Source organism: Pholis gunnellus, assembly GCF_910591455.1.
Source record: "Pholis gunnellus genome assembly, chromosome: 18".
NCBI lineage: Eukaryota > Metazoa > Chordata > Actinopteri > Perciformes > Pholidae > Pholis > Pholis gunnellus.
The window spans coordinates 9,740,641-9,759,858 of record NC_136545.1 but is presented as its reverse complement, the minus strand read 5'-3'; the positions used below and the strand labels follow the sequence as shown (position 1 = coordinate 9,759,858).

General features: G+C 41.4%; 4 protein-coding genes across 4 annotated transcripts; 2 read left to right on the top strand and 2 right to left on the bottom strand.

Annotated features, from left to right (window-relative positions):
- The first annotated feature begins 5,314 nt into the window (after positions 1 to 5,314).
- On the top strand, positions 5,315 to 8,224 carry ube2g1b (ubiquitin-conjugating enzyme E2G 1b). Its single transcript, XM_079178927.1, has 6 exons — positions 5,315 to 5,503; positions 5,905 to 6,007; positions 6,094 to 6,191; positions 6,785 to 6,963; positions 7,298 to 7,408; positions 7,537 to 8,224. The coding sequence occupies exons 1-5, from the start codon at positions 5,461 to 5,463 to the stop codon at positions 7,382 to 7,384; spliced, it is 510 nt and encodes a 169-aa protein (XP_079035053.1). The 5' UTR covers positions 5,315 to 5,460; the 3' UTR covers positions 7,385 to 7,408; positions 7,537 to 8,224.
- Positions 8,225 to 8,945: 721 nt separating this feature from the next.
- Positions 8,946 to 11,904, bottom strand: arpc3 (actin related protein 2/3 complex, subunit 3). The gene is made up of 7 exons (XM_079179461.1): positions 11,796 to 11,904; positions 11,302 to 11,401; positions 10,783 to 10,859; positions 10,318 to 10,386; positions 9,970 to 10,096; positions 9,447 to 9,541; positions 8,946 to 9,198 (listed from the first exon to the last, which is right to left on the bottom strand). Exons 1-7 carry the CDS (start codon positions 11,799 to 11,801, stop codon positions 9,136 to 9,138), a joined length of 537 nt encoding a protein of 178 aa, XP_079035587.1. The 5' UTR covers positions 11,802 to 11,904; the 3' UTR covers positions 8,946 to 9,135.
- A 66-nt stretch (positions 11,905 to 11,970) lies between these two features.
- gpn3 (GPN-loop GTPase 3) lies at positions 11,971 to 14,790 on the bottom strand. Its single transcript, XM_079179464.1, has 8 exons — positions 14,651 to 14,790; positions 14,372 to 14,480; positions 13,822 to 13,989; positions 13,390 to 13,514; positions 13,127 to 13,242; positions 12,778 to 12,874; positions 12,479 to 12,607; positions 11,971 to 12,350 (listed from the first exon to the last, which is right to left on the bottom strand). The coding sequence occupies exons 1-8, from the start codon at positions 14,696 to 14,698 to the stop codon at positions 12,294 to 12,296; spliced, it is 849 nt and encodes a 282-aa protein (XP_079035590.1). The 5' UTR covers positions 14,699 to 14,790; the 3' UTR covers positions 11,971 to 12,293.
- Positions 14,791 to 14,911: 121 nt separating this feature from the next.
- rnf170 (ring finger protein 170) lies at positions 14,912 to 18,705 on the top strand. The gene is made up of 7 exons (XM_079179040.1): positions 14,912 to 15,117; positions 15,773 to 15,939; positions 16,114 to 16,189; positions 16,475 to 16,589; positions 16,844 to 16,917; positions 17,254 to 17,385; positions 17,475 to 18,705. Exons 2-7 carry the CDS (start codon positions 15,800 to 15,802, stop codon positions 17,742 to 17,744), a joined length of 807 nt encoding a protein of 268 aa, XP_079035166.1. The 5' UTR covers positions 14,912 to 15,117; positions 15,773 to 15,799; the 3' UTR covers positions 17,745 to 18,705.
- Positions 18,706 to 19,218: the final 513 nt, after the last annotated feature.

Genomic DNA, 19,218 nt, shown 5'->3' with positions numbered 1-19,218 from the left:
GTGGCGAGATGGGCTACATGCAGTCCCCTATAATCAATGCAATAATGAATTTGACATTTGCAGTATTTCTAATTTCCCATAAGGAAATTAAATTCCTCAAATCAGCCCACTTTAGAAACTAGAAACAGCAAATGAGCCAATTTGCTGTTGTTGGAGACATGTGTTTTATTAATATTTCATAAAGATGATGGTGTGTACAGCTGGATTAATGGATGCTATATTTGTAGCTCTAATAAAGTCTATATGTAGCTTATATTATATTAAGTATTATGTTAAATAAGATCTCTTGGGAATGATGAAAATAATTTGGTAATACTTTTATATTAATACGACTTTTTGTCAATATCATGTTCACTAGTTTTTCTAAACATTTCACGATTATAATACCTTTTTTTGGATAGATGTGAAATCGACTGTACGCCCGTCAGTTATTGAGTGAAATAATGATATTTCATGAGCGTATTGTATTGATTGTATATTATAGAAAATAAAGTGAAAGAGGAGGTCGTTAAGTCAAAGCTGCATGTCTCTCTCCATGGTGCTGAACCATTCAAACACTTCTGCAGTATACATTGAAATAGTTCAGGTTCAAATTCAAGCATTTGCATTCTAAACAGAGGCCACTGGTTCAATATAGTCTGTTAAATTTAGCTAAATTTCATGAACAATGGCAGAGGAAATAGTCTACATTAATCACCTTATTCTAGAAATGTAGCTTTATGGATACTGAAACATACTTTAATCACGTTGTTCTCATTGGCTGGCCAGAAACGGCCAAGCCATTAATTGGGACTCCTGAGCAAAGAAATTGCAGCACTTGTGGACGTACTTAACAAACACTGCTCGAGGAAAAAGTCAAAGAGTCACTCAAATCAATAGTTTTCATTCTGCTGCTGCTTGAATGTGTGCTGCAAATTGCATGGCGATAGTTCTGACATAATGTGCGTCACGGATTGAAAGAAAACCAAAACAGATAGAGATGAGCGTACAATCTCTTTTCCTCTGAGGTTTTAATCTATTAATTACTTCACTTGGTTTCTTAAATAATAAGGTGCACAAAGAAAAAAAAACACTGTTGATGCCAGGCTGCAAATAGTTGTGACCCTTTTTACAACTGTCACAGTCCCAAGAGAGCCAATAAGCCCACTAGCTCTCAGTTCAATGGTAACAACTTTCTGCTAATTGCTTTAGCACCATGACAATAGCTTTCTACCACCTTGCTATTTTGCAGTTTCATGACTAGCAGAACATATCGCCAATATAAATCATCAAACATTATAGTATCAGCTGAAGCAATAGCATCTTTCCACACACCCAGATTCCACACATACATCAAATCAACACCTTGAGCAACAGACTGCGTTAAACAAGAGTTTGCAGGACAAGAAGGAATGAGTATGTATGACTGACTGCTGTCGGCATGAACAAACTTAACTTGAAACAAGCCATCGGGCGCATGTGGACAGGGTTTTGTTAATTAAATTCACTCTAAAACAAAGCAGACACGGTCAAATGCACAGGTGAGACCATAGTTTCTGCACAACCTTGAGAATGTAGTTAAGCTCTGATCAGGTTTTCACATTGAGTAGCAAATGAGTCAGCGAATGCTGGTCCACCTGGACTATATTTTATAAACAGCAGTGCCCAAGGCTCAAACTTGTGTTGGCCTTAAATTCCTTACAACATTACAGCATTACTCGCTGAGTTCAGAGAGCCCAGCTCTCCACGAGCATCAGACTATAGGTGAAAAGAAGACATACCGATTGTAGAGGTCTGGGATCATAACAGCATTAAGTAGTCTGTGTGATAAGTCCAATACCCAAGCATATAGGAGAGTATGTGAAATGTAGCTCCATGCTGTTCAAGTTACACATGCCTAACCAAAATGTTGTTGTTTTTTTAGCTAGTAATGAATGACCCTATAGTTCTGACAAGAGCTATCTTTAACCAGGTTGAAACAAACATTAATAATTCATTTGATTTCTCAGTCACAATCTCCCACTTGATCTTTTTTCTCATCAGCCCTTTATGACATTTTAGAGAAAATACGGTGATTACATATCTCATTTCCAGGTTTCTGGCTTCTAAAGGTGCAATTCAATCACAGGTTAGTGTGCACTTTTTCAAGACACTTTCTGAAGGGGTCTAATCTTCCATTTCATGGTTAATTCTGAAGGAAAGAGTTGCGTGTCAGACTTATTCCCTTTCTCATCTTAAAGAGTATCAATCGCATACTCCAATGTGGTTTCGACCTCAGAATGGCAATGAGACAGCTCTAATCAATGGAACAAATTACCTGCTTTTAGCCACTGGCCAGGGCTCTGTATCTTTTTCCTTCTCTGGGTTTCAGTGCTTTAGTCACACAGAGGCAAATGCATGCAGCTTTTTTAAACATCAATGTGCTACTGCACTGCTTAATGATTTACGCAGCATTTAATAGCATCATTGCGTTGTACAAATGAGACACCCCAGGGTCTCCTACTAGTTGAACGTGCCTGTAAAACCGCCAAAGCGAAGGTGACCAGAACTGCTCGATGCCACCTCAACTTCCTGTGGATGTCTGAGCTTCTTACCCTATTTCTAAGGGGGAGGCCAGCCACCCTCCTGAAGAAACTAATTTAACCTGCTTGTATCCGCAATCTCATTCTTCCGGTTACTACCCAAAGCTCATGGCCAAAGGTAAAGGTTTGTAACCTCCCCTCCCGAAGATAAATATGTGTTTTTAATGTGTTTTCATTAGCATTTTGCTTATCGCTCCATCTGACAATTTGTAAAAGCTTTGGTTCTGTTAACATTTTATAGATAGTGTCAACTACTGTGTATGCCTCATGTTTACCAAATAGAAGATTGTATACACCTACGTTTGTCCTCTTTCAAATGTTGACAGTTTCTGTAGTCTGCAGGGATGGAAGATGATGGGGGCGACGTGGCAAGGATCATATGCAAAGAAGGCTTTTTGAGAAACGTCGGGTGACAGCAGGATCTGTCACCCTACCCTGCTGTGCGTGGAAATACCACCCTCAAGACCCAAGTAGAAACTCCCCCTGATACATATTTGATTAGAACACTCTCTTTTCTCCACATTTATCATGAGTGCCTGTGGGCAAAAAACAACGTCAGTCAGTAAAAGACCTGAGGTGACTGCAATGCCGGTTGAAGCAACAGAGAAGTTCCCCGGAGGAGTCGGAGGCGTAGTAGAGGAGTTACACAGATATATATGAAGGAAATGCAGACGGCTTTGTCAGGGGACATAAGAAGAGGCACGTGATGACGTCAGTGAGGATACAAATGAGTTCAAGACGATGACACAGTGTGGGTATGTTATCTACATTGCAGAAATTAAAAGATCTGTTGATATTTCTGAGGATGAACTGGTTCTTTTACAGTGTTGTTGCACCGTGTTATGGAGGAAGGTAACTTGTGATAATGCAGATGGTGAAATGAATAACATCCAGACAGCTGCGAGAATATCCAGTAGAATACATAGTGGTAAGAGGTTAAGAAAGGTGGCCGGAAAACTATAATTTAATATCTTACATTGTTGGTGGCTGTAAAACGTGAGTAGTTAAAGCATTGTTGGTTAAAGATGGGTATTAAAATACAAGTATTATAAGATGGGGAGAAAACTAACATATTTCCAGGAAAGTCTGAACTCGTGGGGATATATTAAGGGCTGAGGAGGAGGAGGAGTAAAATGCCTGATAAATTAGGAAAGCTCCAAACCATTGCTGGAGAAACAGAATGGGTCAATATGAAGCTGGATCATTAAAGTAAAAACGACCTTAAACAATGGGATGTTTGAGAGACTGGATGATGTAGTGTTCAATGTCAAGGGGATACATTGCAATTTTTACCATTTTAAAACCAGGAAAGGATGTCACATGAGCTGGCAACTGTTATGTTTAAGCTCATGCAGAGGGTAGTGAATGTTTACAAGCTGGAGAAGCAGGTTGGATCGGAAAGATTATGTGCGGTTTAATTTCTCCACCAGTATGTGTTGAAACATGCAGGAGACCGGACAAGCTATAAAAGACAGATGTGAGAGTATAAAACACCAATATGTGACTCCTATGCCATTCACAAAGACCATAAGCCTGCATGTTATATATTTGAAGTACTATTAAGGCATATGAGAACAGGTGTAAGGAGTCAAGATGTACAACATGAGCCTGAGGTTCACCGAGAGAAACCAAAAATAAAGAAGAAAAGGGCAGCTCTGTGAGCACAACATGTACTGTACTGTGTATACAGGTATTTTCTTCAGCAGATGCACTGACAGCACTGCTAGGGGATGATCTTTGGACAAGTCTGCATCGATTTAGAGCTTTTGTATTTTTCGAGATTGGAGCACGAGTAGGCTATGATGTTGTGGATGTGGCAGGTGAAGAATAGAGTGAGATGATGTGGCTTTGAAGCTGCCTTAGAGAGATCTGAAAGCAGTAAATACGGAGATGGCAGATGGAGTGAGGGAAGGAGAGTATAGGGCATGCTGGTGTTTCAGCAGGGGACACATTTCTGTAGGCAATAAAGATCATTAAGACTCAGACACTGTTTTATAAGCTGCATAGAGTTGAGCTCAGGGATTTGCTCCCATTTAGCCACAAGAGCAGTGTGAGCTCAAGCACTGCTGTTGGTCAATAACACCTGGGTTTTAGTTGGCTTTCCAATTCATAACAAAGTTGTTTGGTAGAGTTGAAGTCAGATCTCTCAGCCATAGCCATACATTTCTAAAAAAATTGATTTTGCATTCATTTGATTTATTCAGTTTACTGTTCAACATATTTTCTGTAAGGTTCATTTCCCATCATGAGGATGCAAAGGCTGTTAAAGCCCACTTCACCATGACAGAGTTATAACTGAGGTGGGGAAAAACGGAATAATTTCACAATATTTTTAACTTCTGGTCCCTTGGTGTTGCATCTTCTATACAGGGGTGCAAAACGAGAACATGTAGTATTCATTACAAACGGTTAGAGGCAGTAATGCACCAATGGAAGCATTGTCTGCTGCTAAAACACACGAAGAAGAACATTTAACACAAGCGTATAATAATGCCCTGAGTTTTACCTGAGAGGCGACACATTGTACGCTGTGTGAGCAATAACTTCTAAATCATTTGCCAAAATGAACTGCTGTGTGTATCATCCATGACCCTTTGTGTAATATTAAGTCAAAATGAATAAGTGAAACTCATAGAGGACCGAACAAACCCTGGAAGAAAGGCCTGCCTGACAGGTTATACAAAGGGGAAAAAAATCCCTATTGCTATATCACCATTTTTATTTTTTGTGGCTCCTGTTATTTATTGGTCTTGACCACAGAGGCAATAGAGAAAACGTGGACGGTGTTAGCTACATTCTCTCCCCAATGTTGAATTCAACCGTGTTGACGGTTTGACAGTTAGTTGGCGTTGATCGATACAAGTGACGGAGTCGGGAAATATAACGTTGTAGCTATAAAATGACGGAACGGTCCTCGTTGTTGTTACGTAAACAATTAGCAGGTAAGTTCGCTAACTGTCGCTACCGGACCGTATTTCAACTGTACATGACGTTACAGTCCCACCATTAGTTCGTTAGTGAACGTGTTGTTTGATTAGCTTGTGTTCTTACGTACATATACAGCTGGTGGCACGCAGGTGTAACGTTACAGACAGCTGTTAGAGAGGATCTGACTAAGGCTAGTTGTTGCTCAATAACCAGGGAAGGGATTTCAAAATCACCACACACACGCACTACGCACTACTGCGCGTGCTTGGATACTCGGCTACCAGCTAAGCATTGCTAGGTGTCTTTTCAGTATATCAGCTAATTTGATCAACGTACTCCTCGTGTTGATAAACCTTGATGTCAAACCTGTTTAAGATAACATTACATCAGACTAATTGTGACTTTACATTTCCAGAGCTCAACAAGAACCCAGTGGAAGGCTTTTCTGCGGGTCTCATAGATGATGATGACATCTATCAGTGGGAAGTGGTGGTCATTGGACCTCAAGACACGTTATTGTGAGCGAAATCATTAACCAGTGGACTTACTTTCCCCTCATAATCTCTATTCATGATATTAACACCATCCTCTTTGTGATCTGTAGTGAAGGAGGTTTCTTCAAAGTCGCCTTAACCTTCCCCCGTGACTATCCTCTGAGGCCTCCCAAGATGAAGTTCGTCACAGAAATCTGGCATCCAAATGGTAAAAACTAACTAGAAATATAGGCGTAAATGGCCTCATTTCAGGGGAATGGACTGCATACTCTGTGTTGGTATTTTAATATTTAGACAGGCTACTAGTTGCTGTGAGTGTATTAGTGGTAATGGTGTTACGATATTATTTATGGTAAAGATGCCTCGACAAGAGCCTCTTACTGTAACTGTAATTCAATCTGTTGGGTTTGACTTTTGCCGAGTGCAGAGCTGCAGCATGGAACCTGATCTTCTGCTTTAGTACAAGCGTGTCAGTAAGGCCGGGCAATATGGCCAAAATCTACAATCCTGTTATCGGTATTTTCAAATTGAATTAAGAACTAAATAAATCCAGAGTAATCAGATGAAGACAATAGTTTTGATTTAACTACACTGGGGTATTCTTGTGATCCTGATCGATTCAGGTTTTCATAAAAATGTGCTTGTTATCAATTTAGAAGACGGAATTGTGTACCACGGCATCTCCTGTATTGATTTCATCACGACATGAGTCCATTGAAAGACGATCAAATGGTCAAATTTGAATTATCGTGCAGCCCGACGTGTCTGTAATCTCTGTGTGTGTTCCCGTTTTTCTACCAGTGGCAAAAAATGGAGACGTCTGCATCTCCATCCTGCACGAACCTGGCGAGGACAAGTACGGCTATGAGAAGCCCGAGGAGCGCTGGCTGCCCATCCACACAGTTGAGACCATCATGATCAGCGTTATCTCCATGTTGGCGGACCCCAATGGAGACTCTCCTGCCAACGTAGACGCAGCTGTAAGTGCCCACTGTCTCCCCTAAGAGCGCTCTCGAGCTGGGGTCAGTTTGCAGTTGTGCTTACTGTACTTTCCAGACTTGATTTGAACCCGAGTAGTCACAGCCTGACGAGGCCAAGTGGAGTCTTTGTTGGTTTAAAAGGTGTTCTCTCTTCATTCAGAGGGGCTGCCTTGAGACAGAAACAGGCAGCAGTTCAAACTCGAGTAAAAATATTTGATGTTCAGCTGTTTTGGGACCTTTTTTGTGCAAAATGTTGTGGCCAAGAATTAGGTAGAAAGAAAGGACAAGGGGAAGTCACGGTCAATTGTTGATGAGTTTGTGTTGTATCCTGCAGAAAGAGTGGCGGGAGGATCCTAAAGGAGTTTTTAAGAAAAAGGTGGCACGCTGTGTGCGGAGGAGTCAAGAGATGGCTTACGACTAGGGCCTTTCTGCAGCCATCAACACAGTAAGTACCACCAGCTGTCGGCATTCATCGCACTGCGATCGCACACAGTTGCGTTATTATGTGCCGCAGGTTTACACAACATTAACGCAACAGTGACGACCAAACCTAGATGTTCATTTCTGTTTCAGATTGGAACTGCACAGGGGATTTGACAACTGGTGAAGTGGGCTAGATGACCGCGGGGCCCTCGGCTAGTCACCCAAACAAGAACAAGACCCATATTTCTCTACTAATTTGTTTTCTTGCCGTTTGAGGGTTGATATTTATTAATTATGCTGAACGGCAGAGGCTGCCAAAAGTAAAACATTTCCACCATCAATTGCACCAGACACATTCTGGTCAAGCATCCACAATTCACTCAGAGGAAGATTGATGATACAGCCGGAGACTCTCTCTAATGTACATACTCGTCAGATTTGAGGAGAAATCCCCTTTTGATAAATGCATGTTCTTTAGTTTACATTTATATTGACCTATTTATTTAGAGTGAGGCTGTTTTAAGATAGCATATCATCCGTTTATGGAGTTTTTTTTTTCTTTTCTTTTTTCAACCTGCCACACTGAGCCATCCAGTCCACAGCTATTTTAATCAAATATGCAATTTTGCAGTATTTGCGGTCACACTGGCTCTCATATCCCTGCACACCCTAAGTGTTCTGCAGAGAAAGTGGTCCTTCTCTCCCTGACGGGCAAACTCATCACCCAGCGCTGCCTTAACGTTGACTGCCAGCAAAGGAAACGCATCTTCAACAAGGACTGCAACTGAAGGCCTGTTTAGAATCCAAAGAGAATACACCAATAAATATATATATTTTAACAAACATGCTGCTTTTTTTTATTTTTTTTACTCGTGTAAATACAAACGGTGTTTGTCCTTGTTTTGATAAACTGTCAATACGCTTTTGAACACTGCATGTGTAGAGAAAATGCATTCACCTTGCCTAAGGGAGAGGTGGTATGTTGGTGTACAGTAGTGCTTAAACATTGACCTTTTTACAGAAGACATTGAGATGCACAGGTGTATATAATGAAATGAATAGTGGCTGAATTCCATTCAGCTGCTCTAGTTTCAGGGTCCACTCAATTTCACTGTAGATTTATATTTTTTTAGAGGCACTTGAACAAAGTTTAGCCACTTCAATGTCAGTAACATTCTATTAAGTCAGGATGTCTACTGTAGTAAAGGCTTATACCAACAACATGATCTGCTGATCAAGTGACTTAATAGAGCTAAACAGTAATAACCGCACTTTGTATGCTTAGTATGGCCATCACTTGAACAACAGGTATGCAGTGGCACCAACTTAATGAACTTTACATTGTGAAAACTAGTGATAAACCTTATTGTGGACATGTGAGTGATTGGTGAAATTCTTCTACGTCTTCATCTTAAATGAACAGATTTATCTACAGGGTCACTAAAATCTAACTTTTCAGATAACTTCACTTCATTCAGAGCTACTGTTAATCACGACTCTGAATATGGGCACCGTTTTAAATGTGAGGTGCAATATAAAGAGAACACAGTACCACATCATTATCCAATCTCCATGATTGCTTTATTGAATTAAGCACCAGCTCAATATGGTCAACATCCAAACAAGTGATATCCTTAAACTCGAAGATTATAAAATCATTTTAGTAACAGAAGCAGACCCCCCCCCCCCCCCTCAAAGAAAAACCCTTCCATCTTGCAGGTGTAGAATAGAAACGGAGTCCTGAGTCGCTCACTGTCCAGGAGCAGACAGACTTTTGTTCATGAACTGCCTTTTGACAAAGCACACCCACCACTGGAAAGAAAGAAGAAAAACACATGTTAAGAAAGGTATCTGAAGCTTCTCCACTCAAAGTACCTGGAGAAATCCATTAGTCACAAAACAACAGGCTACAGATATATTGATAAACGCTCCATCAACCACATCTGGACGTACTCACAGGCTGCTGTTGAGCCTTGAGGAACAGCTATAGCTTTCCTATATTATCCCCCCCCCTCGTATAACGATGTGCATTTAAAGCTGTACTGTAATACTGGACTCACCTTGCTGGGTTTGTCTGTCTGGGGATCGAACACGCGATCACATAGCCTCAAGCCGGTCTCCTGGCGGATCTGCTGGAGGTACGCCCTCATAGTCTCTGGAAAAGGTTGCGCAGACAGTATTATCATCACACTACTACTACGGAGAAATGTCACGATAACAAAGCATTTCATTTGTTACTGCTACATCTAAACTGGGAAAGAGGACCGTAGGATGTAATTGTTGACCTCCCACCTTTAATATTTTAATATCGTAACAGAAAAAACAAGCCAGTGTTTATATTCAGGAGTAAAGGGTAAAATAGTTGTGACGATGCTCAATGCAAAGTCAGCATGGAAGTTGTGTTGATACAGCATTTAAACCTCAGATCTTTAAAGATGACGGGGCTCTGGTCAACATTGCTATTATATTACTTCAGACTGGGTGTTAAATTAAATATGAGAAGGGTACAAAGATGCGGTCTCTGTACTGGAGAACAGGGAAGTGAAACAACAGAAGAGCTGCTTGATGGTGCTGGTTTCTTACCGTCCTCTTGCTTGTTTGCAGGTTTAACATACATAGCATTGAGAGGGAAGCCAGGTTCTCCAGGAATGGGGAAGTTAGTGATGCCCAGAGTGTACATCTCCTTCTCTCCCTGGCTCCTGGAGCTGCACTGTAAACCACAGCCAAACACACCAATGCAAAGGGTTAGATAGGTCACCTGTCTGAAGGAAGTAACACCCATTTCAACAGGCATTCAAGCAGCTAATTCCTCCTCCCTGTGTGTAAGGAAAACAATACACATTATACTACTTTAATGACCCCTTAAAATCCCTTTGGTAGATCTTTAGCCTTTGGTTGAGAACCCTGAGTAACACAAAATATGCAATTTACCTTCTGTAGCCTCTTCAGGCATTCAGAGATGTACAGTGTGACATAGATCAGCGTCCTGTCTGCTTCATTCTGAAAACAACAACAGCACACACACAAACAAAATAAGTATCTTTTCTAAAGCATGAATGTTATTAAAATTAGTACAGCTCCAGCCAGGTCAGAACAGTAAAAAGGTAACTCAGTTTAAATCCAGAGCAAATATGCATTGCTGAAGGGGAACGGGAAGAAGCAAGTTGGGGCATGTTGAAGAATCAACATGCACAGCTGGTACGAGGCCGAGAGAGACGGAAGAGAGAACACAGGAACAGCCGTACTAAAACAATTTTAAACTTTGTGGTTTGATTTAGCTCTGTCGAATATCTGCAAGCAACACGGTTCTGAAGTTTTGTGTACACAAATGTTAACGTTTGACATATTTGTTTACCTTAAATGAGGGGTAAATACAAGTGACAGTACATGACTTACCTTGATTTCGTAGTTCTTAAAGAAAACATTGGCCTTGAAGTAGTAGATGGCCTCGTCAATGATGTCAGAATCTATACCTGAAATGGAAAAAAGGGGTTTCAGTGACTAAAAAGGCTCTCAAATCAATTCATAATGATGAAGTGTTGTCAAGCTGTTTATCAATGCAGACAGTCTCTTCCTGTTTCGGGCAGCACATTTCCTTTTTTGTTACGTGGTTAAGCTCTATTTTGGATTTGTGATGACAAACTACTTTAAGAAACAAAGAATTTCCTGACAAATGGCATAACTTGGCACTTATAATTTCTCTATGGTGAACATCAATTCATGAGCCCACCACAGACACTGACGAGCTGGAAACGGACCGTCAGAAGACACGAATGAAGAAGTTGAACTCTTCAGGCCATATATGGAGGTGAAGCTGATCGTCTCACAACAAGGTAACACACTCAATAACGCCAATAACGTTCAAACTAAACGTAGCGTGTGTGTTTCTGTAATCTTTGTGTTGATTAGCCTTACCGTCTCCTCTAGCAGGTCCCTTGAACTGGGTTTTAAGAGGAAGCAAAGCCATGTTCCCCACCAGCCTGGTGTCGGGGACCATCAGCCCTGAGTGATACGCCTTTTAAAAAAAAAAAAAAGAGAGAAGAAGAAGTTGCTTTAGTAATATTTACCAGGTAACGTTACATTTCTGGCAGTTAGCATGAGTGACATTTCAACTACAGCACCATCCGCTCGGACGACGATGCTATCACAATACCAGTGTGTTTTATAGACACTAAACAACGATTTTGCAGAAAAGTCACAACGGGGAATTTAAGATTTCTGACATGTAAAAAAAACATCACTTCATCGCGAGCAAATGCTAACACAGCTAGCTCACGAGACTCGTCATCACAGCTAACGTTCCCTCGGAGGCCCTTGTGTCAACCAGTGGAGTTTATATGCATTTATGTTTGCTCGACGCCGCACATTGGAAGCTTCAGCTTGTCAATAATCGTGTAGAATGTACTCACCGGCATGTTGAGTGATAAATATCAGTCCAACTGCACTGCGAGAGAAAAATACTAGCACGGCAGGACCCAGCTTCCGCCTGTCCCACCCTTCAGCTTTACAGGAAGTGGCCACGTGTAATGTAGCGTACCATCCACAAGGCGGCACTAGAACACCAGTTTATTTTCACACAGGAAGTCAAGTTTTATGTAATATTTTATTTAAAAAAATATAGCATTAATAAAGGTATTTACCATCGACTCTTAAAAATTAAACATGACCCAGAAATAATGAAACATGTATGGGTTAAAATCCCAAATATCTTCAAAAAGGACAAAAACGTATGAGCATAAACGATACAAGGTATTCATGATCTTCTGTCAGTCTTTTCTCCACATGTCCATTTTTTGTCGTCCTTGCAGTTCCATGCTATTCTCCATCTGGAGTTGATAAAGTCTATCCTGATTTTTTTTTCCAGCTCAAGTCTGTTTTTTGCAGAATTCCTTGAGTCACTCTACTCCTTAGCCGTCTTGAAAAGCCTCATCGTAATTTAGGTTATCAGGATCTTCATCAACCTCCTGTAGAAAAGGTAAGGATGGGAATAACAACAAATGAATAGTAAATCATATTACAATAATGGCTACATGCATTGTAATTACACCACATTTTTTAATTATATTTCATTGTGTTTTTTTTGTTTCTTCACCTTTGGCTCCTTAAATTCCAGGTCCTCTCCATACTGTATTGAGAAGTCAATATTTTGCAGTACTATGTTCATACCTTCCTCATCTGTGCGGTCAAAAGGCAGGAATCTCACCATACTGTAGTCATCAACCTGGACACACACACACACACACACACACACACACACACACACACACACACACACACACACACACACACACACACACACACACACACACACACACACACACACACACACACACACACTTTAAAAATCTGATCCAAAATTAAATGCAGTATCAAATGAAGGCCTTCACCTACCAGACCACAGATGGCTTTAGTCAGATTCTTGAACTTTTTGCTTCTGATGTTATCCGAGTTGTCTTCCATCATTGAGTACATGTCTGGGTCCAGGTATCTAGTGGAAGAACAAAGCAAAACACAATGAATGCTGCTTCCACGTGAAAAACTTGTAAACCTTTATTTTTTTACTAGCTTTAGGTTTTGAAAAAATTAGGTTCGGACAATTCTGTAAAAGTAACATTGAAGTCACAGCAACCCTTAATATATTTGTGCCTTAGTTCCAACATTAAGGGTGATGATTAGTGAAGTTTCACGTGAACTGAAGACACAGCATAGCAGTGTTGTTTTGTACTCCGATAGCACTTACTTCTCAATCTCCTTCTTGGCTTTGGGACTAAGCAGGTCCATTTTCGTCATGATGTTGATTTGAGGGATCTCTAATAACACCATGGCACTCAGGGCAGCCATGACTCCTGAGATGAACTGTATGTGGAGAGGAGGGAAGCTGTGAGACTCCATGTTTGCTTTCATTACCACATTAAGTGCACCCCAGTGCAGACATAAGGTGTGTTCAGGCACAAACAGGAACCAAATGAACAGATGAAGCCACTCAAAGAGATTGTCTGTTACCTTAAAAGACTCCACCATGAACTGGGAGTCTACCAGAAAGACCCCACACACCCGAAACTCCCGCTGCTGGAGCTGCTCCACCAGCTGCTTCATTACAGGGAGGTGTGTGTAAAGTTCAATCTGACCTGCGAAAGAAGCCACATGTCAAAACTGTGCTAGAGCTGTAAAAATAGCTGCAATACTGTATCTATACAGTGCTGACAGTAATTCATAATCACATGCTGTAAAGGAAACCATGACAAATCTCATTTTAGTATATCCCGTTCCCTTTTTTTATTGTTACTGTAGTTATTACAATGTCCGTTAACAGAACACATGTCATCCCATCTCACCACCATTTCCTTTCAACTCTTAACATACTGGGCCGGCACAAGCAAAGTGGGTGAATCCGCCTTGCTCTGGCTTCAGCGGGCGTCTTGCCAAGAGGTTTACCTGGGCAGTCGAACAGTATGTAGTCATCCTCTACATGACCCAGGCTCTCGTCTAGCCAGTCAAAGTTGTTGGCGAAGTACTCCATGCAGAAGACCAGGCCTCCGTTCGGGCCAAATCTGAGAGACGGGTCCTCCATGACGTCATCCACCTGGATGAGCTCTCGGATGTCTGCGGACACAGAAACAGTGAGATTGTCGTGTCGAACGAAAGAGCACCTGCTGTAAGTGTACTAAATATAATAGCAAGTAACAAATATTAGCATGTGAATCACAACACATATGTCGTAACATTGAGCTGTGGTATTGTTTTGTACTTCTTTTGTCTTGTTAAAATTGACCATTATTAAGCCACATCTCAATGTTTTCACTGTAAAGCTTGGTTAGCCCTAAAACACTATCTAAACCCAATATAGGCATGTAATAAATCAACACAACTCTTGAATCTCTTCTTACAATTGTGTCTTTATTGTGTAACCCCTTTGTTCTGGGTTACATACGGCTAAGATGTTCTCTTTGTAATGTAATAATGTTATACAACATGCTGTATTCACCTGCCATGACAGGGTAGTCAAAGTGCTCAGCTGCTGGGTCCAGATTGACCACATGAGCTGAGCGGTTAAGGGACCCCAAATGCTGGACCATGGTGGAGCAGTAGGTACTCTGAAATGAAAAATAAAACTCCAACAATGAAAAAATTAAAAGGCAGACACGACTTCAACGTCATCTATGTGGATGTGGTGATAACACAGCCTCATGCCTTAGCACATCGCTTTAGCCGCGTAGCATAACAAGGCATTTCAGCACGTGTGACCAAAGGACTGATGGCTTACCTTACCGCTCCCCGCCGGGCCCATCACTAGCTGCGCGTAACGAGGCATTTTGCCTCAATGAGAATGTGTTGTGGTCAAGTTAAATAGCTTTTTTTCGCTAACTATGGCTAGCTATGTTGTGTACTGATGCCGAAGTACTTCTTCTTCTTCAGGGACATTCACGCCGGTCGTGAGACTCACTACTGCCACCTACTGGCTCTAGACAGTACGACTAGAGGCGTTGATAAGAGCAGAAACAGAACAGCAGAAGAAGAACAGGGCGAAGAGGAGGAGGAAGCAACAAACTGACACCAGCGTGCAGGACTGCTGCAAACTTGCTTCTTATATACAAACCGAAACTGCTGCAAAACTAAACTCGTTACCAAACCGTCTTCTTATACACCGCAGTCACGGCAACGGTGCTGCTACTAGCTAGCTAAAAGACAATGTCTCGAGGCTGAATGGAGTTGGCATAACAGGACTCATTGGTAGGTCCTCGTCACACTCCGTGTTGCACTCATATATTGCACCCTCGCAGGTCACGTAGACTATATTTGCTCGATTGTGCTCTTGAGTTCTGTACTTTGACTCTTTAGCTGCTAACCGCAGTGTTTAGACCCAAGTTAAGCATCGGTTTAACCAGGCAGCAGAGTAGCGTTAAGCTATGATTATGATTTAACTACGAGCGACACTTGACAGGTTGAGCTCGGATTTAGAAGACCAGCCATTTGTCTTTCATTGGTGTGTAACAATAACTATCTGACGCTACTGTCCAGCTGTGGGTGTGCTTTCAAACGTTGGCTATCAGCGTTAGCAATATTTATTTATTTCAACGTGTTACGAGCAAATCATGGCTACTCTACGCTAACGCTAAACTTAGCTAGCAGTGCGACTACAGTGACTTAATTCTAAGCTTAAGGCAGACAGTGCTATCTGATAATCTCAGGAAAGTGAACAACAGCTTCCCTAGATAAACAAAGTTACTACTACTACTTAACATTAGACATCGTGATACTTCAATAACGTTGTATTATTAATGCACAATGTTTTCTTTTACTCTTAGATAGATAAGGATCAGAAACAGAAGACTGTCCAGAGAAATGCTAACCTCTTTTTGTTGTTGTGCCTCTCTTTGTTTTGTAGTGTGTAGTGTGGCTATGAGTGTGGGTGATGGAGGACAGTCAATGTGAGGACTTGGACTACCTGATCCAAGATGAGGATACTCTCATTGAAGGCATTAGCAACCAGGTCTTATTTGTTGTGGTGCTAAGCATCACCTTCCTTGCAGGCCTCCTCACTTTGCTCTGCAGGTAAATTCAAGTAGTTCAAATGAAAGTGGCCTGTACGGCAAGCTTTAGTTTAGCCTTTTCTTTGCCAGGTGTGTCACCTTTCCAAATAATTCAAGTGAAACTTGTCCCGTCAGTGTGCATAGCTTCATGTGCTGTTATGTGTCTATAATGTCTGCCTTTTCCACCTTCTCGCAGACAAGATTCGCAGAACATTCATCCTGAGAATCAGGAGCACGTTCGAGCCGTCCGACAACAGCTCCAAACCGAGCAGGTACGCAGGCAGACGCAACACTAGCCTCTCCGCCAATATATGGTTAACAAAGCAGACAGACATTAAAATGTATGAGATACACTTCTTATTTAACCATGAACACGTTCTACAAATTTCAAAGACATTTGTACTCGCCTGATTGATGACCGGTTTTTATTTTTCATACATTTGTTTAATGTATTTTTTTTCAATCAGGAGATACATTTCAAAATTGTGTGCTCCACGATGACTCACATATTCAACTTTCATACGTGTTTTTGATTTTTATGCATTTTTCTTTGTCAGGATGAAAATCCTCAGGCGGAGGCCAGGCAGCAGTACTACACAGACATGTCTTGTCCTGTGTGTTTACAGCAGGCTGTTCTGCCTGTGGAAACCAACTGTGGACATCTTTTCTGTGGTAGGACAGTTTCTAGTAATGTAAACTGAGCAAAACTTTACATTAGAGAGAAAAAAATGAAGCAAATCTGTCATTTGTACTACTTGTTTACTTAGCTGTATTCTGTTAGCACATGCTGACATATCTTTAGATAATACGCAGAAGTACCAATGACTATAGAATCCAGTTGCAGAAGTTAAAAAGAATAGTTTTAGTTACATTATTTGTGTTTATGCTATTCATGTTGTAAAGCCATGTCTTTTTTTCCTGCATAGGATCCTGCATTGTAGCCTACTGGAGGTATGGCACATGGCTGGGTGCTATTAACTGCCCCATCTGCAGACAAATGGTGAGACGTAATACATGTTGGATGTAGAATGATTTAACCTGAGCGATCAAATTACAATTTCTAGATACCAGACTTGCAGGTAGCTGTTAACATTGCTATCTTCCAAATGTACCCATAGAGATGAATGCTAAATTCTAATCTCTTAAGACTTGTACTCGCGTTTGTCTCCGGTTTAAATATTTAATTTTCAATCTAATTGTTTTCTGTTAGTTATTGTCAAAATCACGGGTACACAGTGTTGCTCTCAACTCAGTCAAATATTTGTATTCATGTAGGTGACACACAGATTGGCATCAGTATTGCCATGTGCTAAGTGTTCCTCCCCCTTTGCCCCAGGTGACGTTGCTGTTCCCACTGTTTCATGAGCACACCACTCCTGAGAGGGTCCAGGATGGGGCGGCAGAGCCTCAGCTGATACTAACGGACATCATCGATTACAACCGCAGGTTCTCAGGCCAGCCGAGATCTGTGAGTATAGCACAGCGACAATACCCGTATGAGATACTAGTACGCATATGACCTTCTCATAACATATTTTGTCTCCTCTGTTGTCTCAGTATATGGACAGGCTGCGAGATGTGCCCACCCTGCTTCGTCATGCCTTCAGGGAGATGTTCTCTGTGGGTGGCCTCTTCTGGATGTTCAGGATTCGGATTCTTCTCTGCCTCGTGGGAGCAATCACCTACCTGGCCTCGCCGCTCGACATCCTCCCCGAGGCTCTTTTCGGTCTGCTGGGATTCATGGACGATTTCTTTGTGATCCTGCTCCTCTTTGTGTACATCTCTATCATGTACAGGGAGGTGGTTACACAGAGACTTAACGGCTAGAGGTTCACTCATAAGAGGCTTGCATCACTGGGGGCTCGGGGAGGAGCGAGCGCAGCATCCGAGGTGGACATTGTAAAGACGGAATGAATGAACGAACACAGTCGAGAGGTTTATTTTGAAGCCTGGGATCTTAGTTCGTCACTGGAGAGGGGTCAGCAAAAGAATGAGCTGTGAATATTCACTCTGGAGATGGAATTCACCATTAATGGTTCATAGATTGAATGAGATCAAGGGGAACAACAATACTGCATAAGACCTATTAGACTCTGCGGTAAGCCAGGGAAATCGTTTTGGTCCATTAAATGACTTGACGGGCAACCCCCCTAACTGAACACTTAACAGCCAACTCTGTGTCAGCATTGCCAGTTATTTGGTTAATGTGCATGAACTTAATGAAGACAACTGTGTAACATAACGTGATCTTGAATGTACTCTATAAACGGCACTGTCTTGATTATATGCATTTAAAGTTGGCTGTCTGCGTTGAGATTGAGTGTTGAAACCGTCTTCTTGTGACTATTGCAGCCGGTTTGGTCAATTAAACATGACGATGCATTTATTTAATTAACCTGTGACTATGCATATTCATGATGACAGCTTTTCGTGCTTGTGAGAAAATCATTTTTGCTTCCAACAGTTTACATTTATTGCTCAGATCTGAACCTCTCTGCATGTATCCACGTGAACTGAGGATGCACGGGACAACCAGACTGTTGTATAATAACTTTTCAATTGGCAGATTTTCAGTCTTTTGATCATCAGAAGAAGGCAAACCAAAGGTATCGGGGATTAATGATACGTCACGTTGAATGTTAGCCTTGCCACATAAAGATAATTGTGTGTTGAGAGTCGGTGGGTGAACCACAAAGCTTTTCAGATTCAGCACTAAATGTTTTGGAACAATCGGTGTCCTAATTTGTAACCTGTTAGTAAATTAAAAAAGTTTATCAAATATTTCAAAGTGAAATTAACATGCTATATGTGATTCATTTATTGTTTTTGGTAAATATTTTGCCATGGATTGCTGGACTTCTGCTGGCTCCCTAAAATGTAGTTCTCGTTCTCAACCTTTTTTACCTTGTGGCCCCTTAAATTCGTATAAATATGTATTTTTCTGTTCCTGTTGAGCTTTGCTTGGCACCCTAAAGTCACTGCGAGTCCAATCCTGATCCTCTGAAAACGGCGGCTTCAGAGTGGCGACTGAAACTATCCAGGCCATTTGCTGAGCAAGCACTGGCCTTCATGTTCATGAAAAGAAGAAGAAATATACTGCGGTTAGGGCTAATGTGGCGGAATAACCGTGAAATGTAAAACACATTCATTGTATTTGACAGCTTAAGTTCCCTCTTGGAAATGTCATGGTTTAAGGTGTGGCACATGCCGAGCTTTGTCATTCCTTTCCCCGGCCCTTACTGATGAGCATGTCTACCCGTTTGTCTCTGGGGTGTTTGAGCAACCTCCACCCTTCTTGTTT